Source organism: Oreochromis aureus, linkage group 20 (assembly GCF_013358895.1).
Source record: "Oreochromis aureus strain Israel breed Guangdong linkage group 20, ZZ_aureus, whole genome shotgun sequence".
NCBI classification, from domain to species: Eukaryota; Metazoa; Chordata; class Actinopteri; order Cichliformes; family Cichlidae; genus Oreochromis; species Oreochromis aureus.
This window is the reverse complement of record NC_052961.1, coordinates 7,089,925-7,102,757: the sequence shown is the minus strand read 5'-3', so window position 1 is coordinate 7,102,757 and position 12,833 is coordinate 7,089,925. Positions and strand designations below refer to the sequence as shown.

The 12,833-nt window shown below is 40.4% G+C and overlaps 1 protein-coding gene across 1 annotated transcript in view; it reads left to right on the top strand.

Moving 5' to 3' along the window:
- Window positions 1-6,590: 6,590 nt before the first annotated feature.
- The window catches only part of ada (adenosine deaminase), a 19,809-nt gene continuing 13,566 nt past the window's right edge, over window positions 6,591-12,833 (top strand). Inside the window, exons 1-2 of the mRNA XM_031725742.2 lie at window positions 6,591-6,710; window positions 11,186-11,247. Coding sequence (XP_031581602.1) covers window positions 6,666-6,710; window positions 11,186-11,247 — 107 coding nt within the window. The 5' untranslated portion in view covers window positions 6,591-6,665. The remainder of the gene's footprint in view (window positions 6,711-11,185; window positions 11,248-12,833) is intronic.

Here is a 12,833-nt window from a genome sequence, read left to right as displayed (position 1 = left end):
ACATCAAACATCACAGTTCACAGTCATGCCAGCTCTGCCCTTGGGATGTCTCAGCTCCTCTGTTATACCCCTCCACTCGCAACTCTCTGTATCTTTTAGTCACAACAGGTTTCTGTCCCACGGGCTGTGGCTGGGCAGAGAGCAACTCCCACTATCTTTTCCCTGGAAACTCCTGGCGCTGGCCCTGAGTTTCATCCTTCTGAGCAAAACAGTTATCAGATAACATAGTAAAACATCATTACGCCTAGCTAACAGTTTTCACAAGGTCATGCTGACGCATACTTGCTTCATCTTAAGCAGACAAAGGTTATACAGTAAGATTCTAAACACATAAATCTAAATGTGAGGATAAACTAGAATTTTTCCATAACATCCGACCCTTTGATTGTTTAATGGGGCGACCGTGGCTCAAGAGTTGGGCGTTTGCCTTGTAATCGGAAGGTTGCCGGTTCGAGCCCCGGCTTGGACAGTCTCGGTCGTTGTGTCCTTGGGCAAGACACTTCACCCGTTGCCTACTGGTGGTGGTCAGAGGGCCCGGTGGCGCCAGGGCCCGGTGGCGCCAGTGTCCGGCAGCCTCGCCTCCGTCAGTGCGCCCCAGGGTGGCTGTGGCTACAATGTAGCTTGCCATCACCAGTGTGTGAATGGGTGGATGACTGGATGTGCAAAGTGCTTTGGAGTCCTTAGGGACTAGTAAAGCGCTATACAAATACAGGCCATTTACCATACAAAAATCACCAAAAGGAAAGGTGTAATTCAACACCAATAGTATCAACACCAGTGCATACTCAGAGAGGTTCGCTATGTGCATCATTCCACAGTGTTAGAGGTGAAATTTTACACTTAGTGGTCATCCTTACTCTCACCATCCTCTCTTCTTCATCTGAGTCTGCTAAAGGAGAGCTTTAACACTTTAGTTAAGTGTATTTGTTCATTCATGAGAAGCTGTATATAAGATAAGTAAGTCATTCGGTGTGAAACATGTTTATCAAGCCTCATCATAAAATCCATCATCCAATGTTTCCCATTTAGTGATTGTTTCTGTAAAAGAATCATTATCATCAGTATTGTTAGGGATGAAGATGCACACACAACACCAAACACCACACACACTCCATTGTGCAGTTCTATTTTGCCATGTCCAGATGTTCGCCATCAAGGACAATGAATACCACTCAACCTGTGGATAAATACAAAGAACATCTAACTGATATCAGTGATCAAAGTCAGTCTAAGGTAACACCACAAGTAGCCATGTGTTTCCACACAGCTACAAATCCTCTTCTGTCCACGTCCCGACCTCGTCTCGTGTCTGCCCCCTCCTCTGTTAGAGACAGAAAAGAAGAAAGAAAAAAACCCCATCTCTCTGGCTAGCTTTGACCCAAGGTCTACTCTACCCATTATTGTGTGTATGTGTAAGCATGCTGAAAAAAAACCCCCTCTGCACTCTACGTCATCCTGCAATATATCAATCCAGACAGTAACGCTAAATGAAGCTCTTAACTCTCAAAATACAGAGTGCCAACTTGGTTATGAGCACATTTGCATTCTGTATATTTTAAAATAACAAAACAGCTTTATCTAATAATTTTAATAAAAATCAAATAAGCATTTTCTATCTAGTCAGTGCTTTTTTGATCTTTGTTGTAAGGTAATCAGTTTGTTTAAAACAGTTTAAAACATCCTAAAGGGATTTACAAATATCGTTGAAAATCACAGAAAAAATCTGTTTTTCTGGTGGAACAATATGGTGTGAGGATTAGAACTTCAGGTGCCATGACATGCAGTGTTGCATTCACTGCTTTAATTAGTTACTTTTGCTTACTTGTTCTGAACTCAGACTTAAGAGTCACTACCCGTGTTCATTTCCCCCACATCATATTCACTGGTTGCCCACAAGTGCTCCAAGATATCACGCAGTTCTGGAGAGTCTGGGGTCAACAGGCATAGTTCCACCTGCTAAAGACACAGAGAATTTTTTATTAGCAGCTGCACAATTCACACAACACTAATGTTTAGTGTCAGATGCTTACTAAACACCTCATTGCAATGTTGTATCCCTGGAATGAGAGTTTCTTCCCTTGGCCTGCACTGTTACACTTACAGTGGCTTGCAAAAGTATTCGGCCCCCTTGAACTTTTCCACATTTTGTCACATTACAGCCACAAACATGAATCAATTTTATTGGAATTCCACGTGAAAGACCAATACAAAGTGGTGTACACGTGAGAAGTGGATCGAAAATCATACATGATTCCAAACATTTTTTACAAATAAATAACTGAAAAGTGGGGTGTGCGTAATTATTCAGCCCCCTGAGTCAATACTTTGTAAAACCACCTTTTGCTGCAATTACAGCTGCCAGTCTTTTAGGGTATGTCTCTACCAGCTTTGCACATCTGGAGACTGAAATCTTTGCCCATTCTTCTTTGCAAAACAGCTCCAGCTCAGTCAGATTAGATGGACAGCGTTTGTGAACAGCAGTTTTCAGATCTTGCCACAGATTCTCGATTGGATTTAGATCTGGACTTTGACTGGGCCATTCTAACACATGGATATGTTTTGTTTTAAACCATTCCATTGTTGCCCTGGCTTTATGTTTAGGGTCGTTGTCCTGCTGGAAGGTGAACCTCCGCCCCAGTCTCAAGTCTTTTGCAGACTCCAAGAGGTTTTCTTCCAAGATTGCCCTGTATTTGGCTCCATCCATCTTCCCATCAACTCTGACCAGCTTCCCTGTCCCTGCTGAAGAGAAGCACCCCAGAGCATGATGCTGCCACCACCATATTTGACAGTGGGGATGGTGTGTTCAGAGTGATGTGCAGTGTTAGTTTTCCGCCACACATAGCGTTTTGCATTTTGGCCAAAAAGTTCCATTTTGGTCTCATCTGACCAGAGCACCTTCTTCCACGTTTGCTGTGTCCTCCACATGGCTTGTGGCAAACTGCAAACGGGACTTCTTATGGTTTTCTGTTAACAATGGCTTTCTTCTTGCCACTCTTCCATAAAGGCCAACTTTGTGCAGTGCACGACTAATAGTTGTCCTATGAACAGATTCCCCCACCTGAGCTGTAGATCTCTGCAGCTCGTCCAGAGTCACCATGGGCCTCTTGGATGCATTTCTGATCAGCGCTCTCCTTGTTCGGCCTGTGAGTTTAGGTGGACGGCCTTGTCTTGGTAGGTTTACAGTTGTGCCATACTCCTTCCATTTCTGTATGATGGCTTGAACAGTGCTCCGTGGGATGTTCAAGGCTTGGGAAATCTTTTTGTAGCCTAAGCCAGCTTTAAATTTCTCAATAACTTTATCCCTGACCTGTCTGGTGTCTAAATCCAATCCAGAATCTGTGGCAAGATCTGAAACCTGCTGTTCACAAACGCTGTCCATCTAATCTGACTGAGCTGGAGCTGTTTTGCAAAGAAGAATGGGCAAGAATTTCAGTCACTAGATGTGCAAAGCTGGTAGAGACATACCCTAAAAGACTGGCAGCTGTAATTGCAGCAAAAGGTGGTTCTACAAAGTATTGACTCAGGGGGCTGAATAATTACGCACACCCCACTTTTCAATTATTTATTTGTAAAAAATGTTTGGAATCATGTATGATTTTCGATCCACTTCTCAAGTGTACACTACTTTGTATTGGTCTTTCACGTGGAATTCCAATAAAATTGATTAATGTTTGTGGTTGTAATGTGACAAAATGTGGAAAAGTTCAAGGGGGCTGAATACTTTTGCAAGCCACTGTATTTTAGTCATAGACCCATTCGTTGTATTTAGCTTGTAAAATAAAACCATGTGACATGCTGTCATATATTTGACAAAGCAAGTTTGCTCCCATGTAGTCAGGTGTTTGTGTGTCTAGGTGCAAGCTTCACCCATACATCAGAGACAGGAAACTCAGTCCTTTAGTCTCCACTCATTTGCAACATTCTGCTCACGTGTGTTATAATCAAATGATCTTTCCCAGATCTATTAACAATCAACTAGTTTAAATATCAATTCATAACCCACTAAGTTGACAGGACAAGATGATGACACCTGGTTCACAATCTTTAATCAGTCCCACATCATATTTAGATTAGGCCCACACGCTGTCAGACACCTCTGCAAGCAGTGAATGAGAGGAGTCTGCACAGGGTGTGGCCTGCACCAAATAATGATCAACAGTGGGACCCACCAGTTCAACTGAGTGAACACAGTGAACAGTATAACAATAGACAGCATAACTGTTTTATAAGCACTCAGATTTTTAGGGAGAACAACACTTTTGGGTCCTCCCTGACTTGCCAATCACAAGCTCTCTTACAATTGTGCACAAAACTGCCCAGGTCTTCCCACCTGCAGTCAGTGGACCTAGCAAGGGAAATGTGTGGGTTGGATGCATGCATTATAAACAACCTTTTGTTCTTTAATGAGTGAAATCGCAAGGGCAGCAAATGTAAAGCTCCAAATCAAACATTGCAAAGTTAGTTTATTACCTTCAAGGAGTTGGTGGTGGACTTCCGGAGACGCAGACCCACCACACTGACACCGGTGAACATCCAGGGAGTGGACATTGAGATAGTGGACTCTTATAGGTACCTGGGTGTTCACCTGAATAATAAACTGGACTGGAGCCACAACACTGATGCTCTTTACAGGAAGGGTCAGAGCAGACTCTACCTGCTGAGGCGGCTGAGGTCATTTGGAGTACAGGGAGCGCTTTTAAAGACCTTCTATGACTCTGTGGTGGCATCTGTCATTTTTTACAGTGTGGTATGTTGGAGCAGCGGTTTATCGGCAGCTGAGAGGAAGAGGTTGGATAAACTCATCAGGAAGGCCAGCTCTGTTCTGGGATGCACCCTGGACCCAGTGCAGGTGGTGGGAGACAGAAGGACTCTGGCCAAAATAACATCTCTGATGGACAGAGTCTCCCACCCCATGCATGGAAATGTTGCTGAACTGCAGAGCTCCTTCAGTGACAGACTGCTGCATCCTAGATGCATGAAGGAGCGTTTCCGCAGGTCCTTCCTCCCTGCAGCTGTCAGACTGTACAATCAGAACTGCTCTGACTGTGTGATTGAGACAGAGTGTAACTTCAGGGAGTCAAAGCATAACACGGAGTGTGTGGCTCCTGAGTCCACAAGAAATGTAAACAGTGCATAACTGTTAAACAGTTATGCAAACAATTCTTTGCATCACTGCACTGCATAATTTACCACAATCTACTAAAAGACTGCTATCTGGTTTTTTGTTGTTGTTGTTTTTTAAATGAACAGACTACCACATAATTTCCTGTACTTATAGATCAGTTGACCAGTTGCCTGTTTTCTGCAGAAAGAAATGACATTGCAGTAATTCTGCATCTATGTGAAGTTGTTTTAAAACGCAAACAACAGCCTCAGATTATGCAGATTAGTGATAAACATTTAAAGAGAAATATGATGTCTTTATAGCTGCAGACGATGGAAACCAAAGCTGTGAATGTGCTTTTTACATTTTCTGTAAGTGGTATGAGAAACTGGGACCTGCTGGTTAAAAGTGTAAGCATTTTATCTTTGTGATATGAAATCTGAAAATACAAAAAGAATGAAAGAAAGAAATTATGATATCCATGTTCATACTGGCAAACTAAAATCTAAATCTATTTGATTTACAGCTAATTTGAGCATCTACAGAGGTCTGATTCATTCCAAGCTAATGAAATCTCTGTAATGCATATGTGTTTTTAGATGCTGTGTTACAGGAGGTGCAGAAAAAGAGTAAAAACTATTAAAGACAAGTCTAAGTGCCCTGTGACGAACACACTGGGGCTTCTGTGGGTAGAGATTCAGCTACAAAGCTGTGGCGCTGGTTTAACTTCCTATGAACAGTTTGTGTAACTGAAGATGCTGGTCGTTATTAAAGCTCCGACTAACAATAAACTGTCTTATTTTCTTCTTCTTGGTTTATAATGAAATCTGGTTAACATATCATCTGAAAATACAAAATAATCCTCAAATTGCCACTGCTATGTGGTGCCATTATTATTGTTTCCCAACTAAACTACACCAGTTTCAGCCCTTAATTTAGGTCTGAGTTCAACACTTTTAATGCTGAGAGAAAAAGAGTCTAACCTGTTGTTGGGATTAAGAGGTTGTGCACTTTCCACAGGCAGCTATTTGAAGCATTTGAAGGAGGCCAATGACCCTTGAGGCAAATGGATTCTTTTAAAAGCTCCAAATTGTCAAAGTGAAGTTTATTACAACAAAATTATTCTTTTTGTTTGTGATTATTGTCCTTTTCTGGGGTCTCAGTGATCAGAGATTCGAATAAATGCAAATGAATTCGCTGTTTCATAACCTGGTTTCATATTATTAGGCTAATTAGATGGCTGCAAAGCTCCCATCACATGGGTGCAAAGCTGCTCCACAGACAACAGAGCCATTAATCCTTCTGCTCGCTGTTGTTAAGGCTACGCATGTTTAATGCACACTAAAGCGCACAGCCTGTTGCTGATCTGCACACCATCACTTCTCACTTTGTAGTTCAGCAGAAGCAGCCCTTTGGCGCTGCTTTTTGCATTTGGGAGGGGGAAAAGGCGTGTCCCCGAGTCATGCATATAATAGCAAGGCGAGCGGCGATAAGCTTAGGTTCTCCACTCGTCAGCTCTCTGTACACCAGCAGGCTCAGCCACAACCGCGCATTCTCTACGATGGCCGATCGCTCATCTGAACAAGTAGTATTCAACAAGCCGAAGGTACGTTCACAGCTCAGCCGGCTCACTGTAGTGTGAGCTTTAATAATTCAAGCGGAAAGTGGGTGAATTATTGAAGGGGCAGATTTTTCCATGGTTTTACGCCCGGTACGCCTGCTTTGACACTGTTTGGGAACCCTGTTGTGAGAACCCCCTCGACAAAAAGGACTCAAAAGAAAGGTTTAAAAAATAAACATAAAATAAAGTTTAACTTTTTTTTTAAACAACTTCCTTCCTGCTGTCGTAATACCCGCACTCAAACACGGAAAAACTTTATTTTTGTTGCTTCGAGTTTGAAATTTGACTACCCTCCTTTAAAGGGACAAAACCCGGTGTATGAATGAAAGGAGCCGTGTGCAGCACCTTTCATTTCAATGTCCTTTTGCCGCAAAGCAAAGAAATTGGGGAAGGTCTCAGAACTTGATCGTGGCAGTTAAAGATTGATGAATTAATGTGCGCTCGTGGGATAAAAGGCTTTATGAGCCCGATTCTGTCCTCGCTGAATAATAAACAAACCAAACACAGCTTTTACATTATTTTCCTAATATAGCTTATCAATAATACTTTTAAAGGGATGATAATGACAACCGATGACCATAACAACGTTTAACAGTCAAATGAACGTATTAGTCAGACAGTTTGACATGCAAATCAGGCACACAGGCGTGAAGTGTATATTGGTGCCCTTTGGAGCCTGGTACCTGTTCTTCTTAGAAGCAGACAGAGGCAGAGAAAAGGATGTGGGTTCTGTTGCCATGCAGTGTTGAGGTCACGTGATGTTGGCTTGTGAAAATTTTGTAAATGGAGATAACTGAACCTCAGGGTGCGGTGGCTGCTGAAAGAGATAATCTCATTACACATTAGTATGCAGTTGAAGAGCTCATTGTGTGCAGCAACAACTGTCACCGGTTCACCAAACACGTTTTACTGTATATGTTGATTGCGTCACAGTGCTGTAGATCAGGATTAGTGCGGTCTGTGATCATTGGGTTTTGTTTGCTAAACTATGGTTGTTAAGCGAATTAACTTCACCTATGAGGCTACATGACTTGTTTTGCTTGTCTGTTGCTTAGTTGGATTACTCAAAAAGAGTTTAATTCATTTTTGTAGAATCGATGTTTGGCCCAACCTAGAAGTTCTGGATCTGGATTAAAGTTTCAGTAGTTTCACGTCACATCTAAATCAGACTGAAAAAATGAATAAATAAATGGAAGAAATTTTGTCTTCACGTTCCAAAGAAGGACAAACTAATCCAGATCCAGATAGTGCTCTGGGTCCAAGAATTAAATCTATAGTGCACAGTGTCATATTTGGCATCCTCACATATATATTTTTAATATTTAACTTCCAATTGCATATAGCTAAAATACAGCCAATGTCCACAAAGAATAAGCTATAAGTGTTGAACAGTACTGTTGTTATGACAAAGTTTCACATTACTTTTTCTGCAGACTGGTGCTTAAATTTTCAGGAAGTTTGGTCAGACAGACTACTTTCAGCGGGTTTCTTTGCTGGCTTAGGTCTGGTCTGTGCTAATGTAATAATTCATTTCTTAAAGAAATGGCACATAACACATACATCACTACAAAAACACTAAACATTTTGCATCTGTGCATGTCTTATTTTATCAGACCACCCGTTCTAAACCAAACATATTCAGTGTACGATCCTATAAGGCAAAGTAGCAAATGATCACCACTGATTGATTATTTTTGTTGATCACACAATGATTGCTTCATCTATAAAATAGCAGAAATTTCTGAAAGGTTTCAGAAAGACTGAATAGTGTGCTCTCATTGAGCTTCTGTTGTGTTTTAGTGCTGCACAGCTGCATCACATTAAACGCGCTAAGACAAATAGAAACATAAAGTTTTGTGCGATGACAGAAGTCAAATGTTGCTTCAAAATAGACCCAACTGGAATCCTGTCCAAACTTTTTTTTTTTTAAACTTCCTATTTTAGGATTGCCTAACAATTGCAGAGTAGATAAGTGGTCATTTTCTTAAAAAACAGCTTCACAAACAGCTTGTTTGTGACACTGGTTTGTATAAGGCACAAAATGTACTAGAGGAACTACCATTTTACTGAAAGAACTACCGCATAAATCCCTGAACTTGAACTTGATTACCCAGCTGTCTCCTGTCTGCAGACAGCCATGAGGCTGCAATATTGCTGACACGCTCGGCTTTTGTGTGGTGTTGTAGGCAAGAGACATCAACAACCTCAAAGATGCACACTCATTTCTGTGGTGAACATTTGGATAGAAACATCTGCTCTTTGGTTTCCATTGTCACACCAAAAAGGATGCTGCTACTGAGCTGTGTAGACGGTTCATGTAATAGAAGCAAATCTTGCTCCAACTAGCAATTTTCTACTAAGTTGTTGTGTTTCAATAGGTTATTACTGGACTCTGAAAAAAGTCTTAAAAAACTGCAAGGTTGTGTCATTGAAGATCATAGTGAGAAATACTTAATTCATCTCATATTTGGGAATTTCTATGCAGTTATACAGTTAAGTGGTTGAAACTTTTTAAATTTTCAGTTTCTTCTTTGGTGAATAACACACCTGCTCTGAAGAGTCTGACACCATGATTGCAGCAGAAATACCTGCATATATATCTAAAATACCTCTTATGAAGTATGTAAAAACTTTCAGCTTCATGCTGACTTTCAAAGTCATGCTTACTATACAAAAAAGAGGAAAATATGTATTCATGTATATATAATACATGAAGGCATTTGGTGGTTATGTTGTTATTTATTATGTTTTGGCATGACAATATAAAACAGAAAAAAACACAAAGCCATACCTGTAGAGCTGGAAGCTAATAATGTGAAACACCTTAAACAACTTGTAAGTATTAATAGTTGCTAATTTTTCTGACTCCGTTAATTTATGAACTTTAATCTGGAGCCTTTAAAGTACCAGAGTTACTGAAAACTGAGTAGTGTTACTCATTTTTCTAAAGTGATCAATAGACAAAGACAGACTTTGTAATCTTTCCATAAAATTGGGATTTCATGGCTCTGTCACAAGTTTCACAGGTCAGCATGGCAGCACACTCAAATTCAGAACATTTGATGCAATGGAACTACTGGGCTGATGTTGTTTTTAATATTACTCACAGCCTGGGCTTGTCCTTAGACAGAAGTATGATAAGAAGGTTGTGTGGCGCCACTTAGCTGACATAACTTCATTTAATAATGCATAAAGCCTCTTTCTGTCATGTGCAGAGCTACAGATATTGTAGATCTGTATTTTAACAGCTCCAATTAAATCATTTCTATTCATTGCTATTATTGAAAGTTCTGATATGAAAAATTATTTAGAAAACCACACAGAGATTTGTCATATTTCCAAACCCATCATTTAAGAGGGGCCAGTGGCATCAAACCTTTGAATTCCCTTTTATGTTGGAAAAATGATTTGAACCATTCCCCAGTCTCATATGAGATGAATCCAGGCTTTTCCAGGTGAAAAAGATGCAAACCTGAAACATCTGGCATTTTCTAGGGAAACAGAAACGCTCTTAAATTCAGCTGTCCACGATTTAATAAGTATCTCCAGAGCCTGACGCTTTTCTCTATAATATTTATTTAATGTAAAATATCAGTTTCCAAAGAAGCAAAAAAAAGAGTGAATAAACATCCCAGCTGTCAGAATGTGATGATTTTGGAGCATGAACGTGAGTACATCAGCTTTTCCCACTGAGCCCTGCTTGCTTCAGAGCAATAAAAACATGAGCTTTTTTTTACATGTGCACTGCAGCATAAACCTTTGTAAACACTGCCTGATGGAGGTGCACATGAGAATACAGCCAATGTGAGAACTGTGCTAATAATCACAGAGTGCATGTAGTTACCATCTGTTCTGCCTTCCCCGAACCTCATCTTCAGATAATGTCCTAAACTGTCCCAAGTTTCTCTAATTTTAAGCTTTGGCAAAAACAGTGTCCTGTGTCGGTTCCCACTACTCAATCAGAAGCTGATTAAGGCATATTAATCAGTTCATTAAGGCAATAAAAAGATTAAACTTTTATTGAAACAAGTTTCAATAACCTTGCCTAGTTCTTTGCTCATCATCACTTCTAACCAGAGGTTAGAATTAAATGTCTGTGGTAGGAAAATTTTCATTTGAACCTCGCTGTGACAACCAAGGTCTCAGCTGTTAAGGGAGGGGCAGAGATTTATCATTTGTCATCTGGTTGGATACATCAGCACTCACAGCGATGGAAGGAGAGCCAGAATACTTATTGTGACCCTTCCCTGGCACTGCTGGCCTTTTCACCACTTGTTGCTCTGTCATGCATACTGCATTCATGATGGGCTGCAGCCAAATCACAGAATTGCAACACCACCCCTGCTCTTACTTGCTGCTCCACTGACATCATATTTGTCTTCTATAAACTCTGGTTTATCACCACCAGGTTTCTGCATGGAAGTATTTTTGATAATCAGTTTATTTGGTCTCATTCACAGGTTGAGCTGCATGTGCACCTGGATGGAGCCATCAGGGTTCAGACTATTGTGGATGTTGCCAAGTGAGTTAATAAATTTTATAAGAGTTTTTTCATTATTGACTTTTAGATATTAACTTTTTGGGCACTGTTTTATTTGTTATGCTGATTAACTTTAGATATGGATGGATGAATGAATGTCAATAATTAATAAACTAAATCAGAGTCGTGGCAGGTGTTTTGGACGGTACAGGCCAAAGAAAACTCTGCAGCTTTATTTTCAAAAGGCATTTGGCCCATTAGGAATTATGTTTTGGGAAATTATAATATGGAGCGTGAACTAGGATGGCAGAATTTTTTTTTACATGGTACCAAAATCAGTGACTCTTGATACCGTTTTTAATGGTGAAAGTAAAAGATATTCCCACCTAAACATAAACATAAACTCCTTTATTAAAAAGTAGTTTTAAATCACTGATATGGTCATGGTGGACAAATGAGTTAAAATCTCAAGATTATATTTTGTTGACAGGTCACAGACTGACATGGTTGTCGAGTCACCTACTAACATTACTGCATGGTATAATGCAGGGGTGAGCAACTCCAGGCCTCTAGGACCGGTGTCCTGCAGGTTTTAGATATTACCCTGGGTTAACACACCTGAATCACATGATTAGTTCATTACTAATCCTCTGGAGAACTTCAGGACATGTTGAGGAGGTAATTTAGCCATTTGAATCAGCTGTGTTGGATCAAGGAAACGTCTAAAACCTGCAGGACACCGGCCCTCGAGGCCTGGAGTTGCCCACCCCTGGTATAATTTTAATTGCATTATGAGCATTTAGCCATTGCAAATATGGAGCATAGTTGATCATGTCACAGCCAGCTGTCTCAAAAAAGTGCTAACTTGTATTTCAAGAAAACATCAAAAGGTATTTTTATGCCTGTCTGTAACTGCCTTTCTTATCAGTGAGTCAGGGTGGAGTTATTGTCAGAGCTGCTCTCTAGTCGCCATCTTTCTAGTGTAGTTTTTGCAGTGGCTTGTGGGCATTTTTCTTCTTCAGCATGTAAAGGTTTTACAAAAACATTTGCAGGTGTATGCTGTCCACATCAATTCTGAACAATGTCAGCCTCGGTACAGACACTGCTGACATTGTCTGCATTCTTTCTTAAAAACTGTAATATCAAAAGATAGAGCAAGTATTAGTTGTGGTGACATGCCTAGTGTAGATTCATTTAGGAAACCAATGCTACAGCAGCAGTTGTGTTATTTTCCAAGAGAATATGTGCAGAGCAAAATTGGTAGTTACTTATTGTTAGAGGCCCATACTCACTGAGCAGACAACACTGAATGCTCATATGGTAGCATGTTGTCAAACACACAAGGTAGCCTGAATCTTAACTACTTTGAAAATTTTAAATTCCAACCAGAGGAGCCGACCCTGCTGGCAGTTAGAAAGAGTGGAGGTTTAAGTCACTTATGCATTGGCTTTACATTTTATTTCAGTGGGCTACAACCTTCCTTTATATACAGGCTACATTTTTTATGACATTTGTCTAACATTTGTTCCTAGTCAGGTAGTTCTCATCTCATTTGATTTGGCAAAATAGCAATATACTCCATCTCAGAAGGCTTGGGATTGAAGTGGTAAATATCCGTCACCAAAACA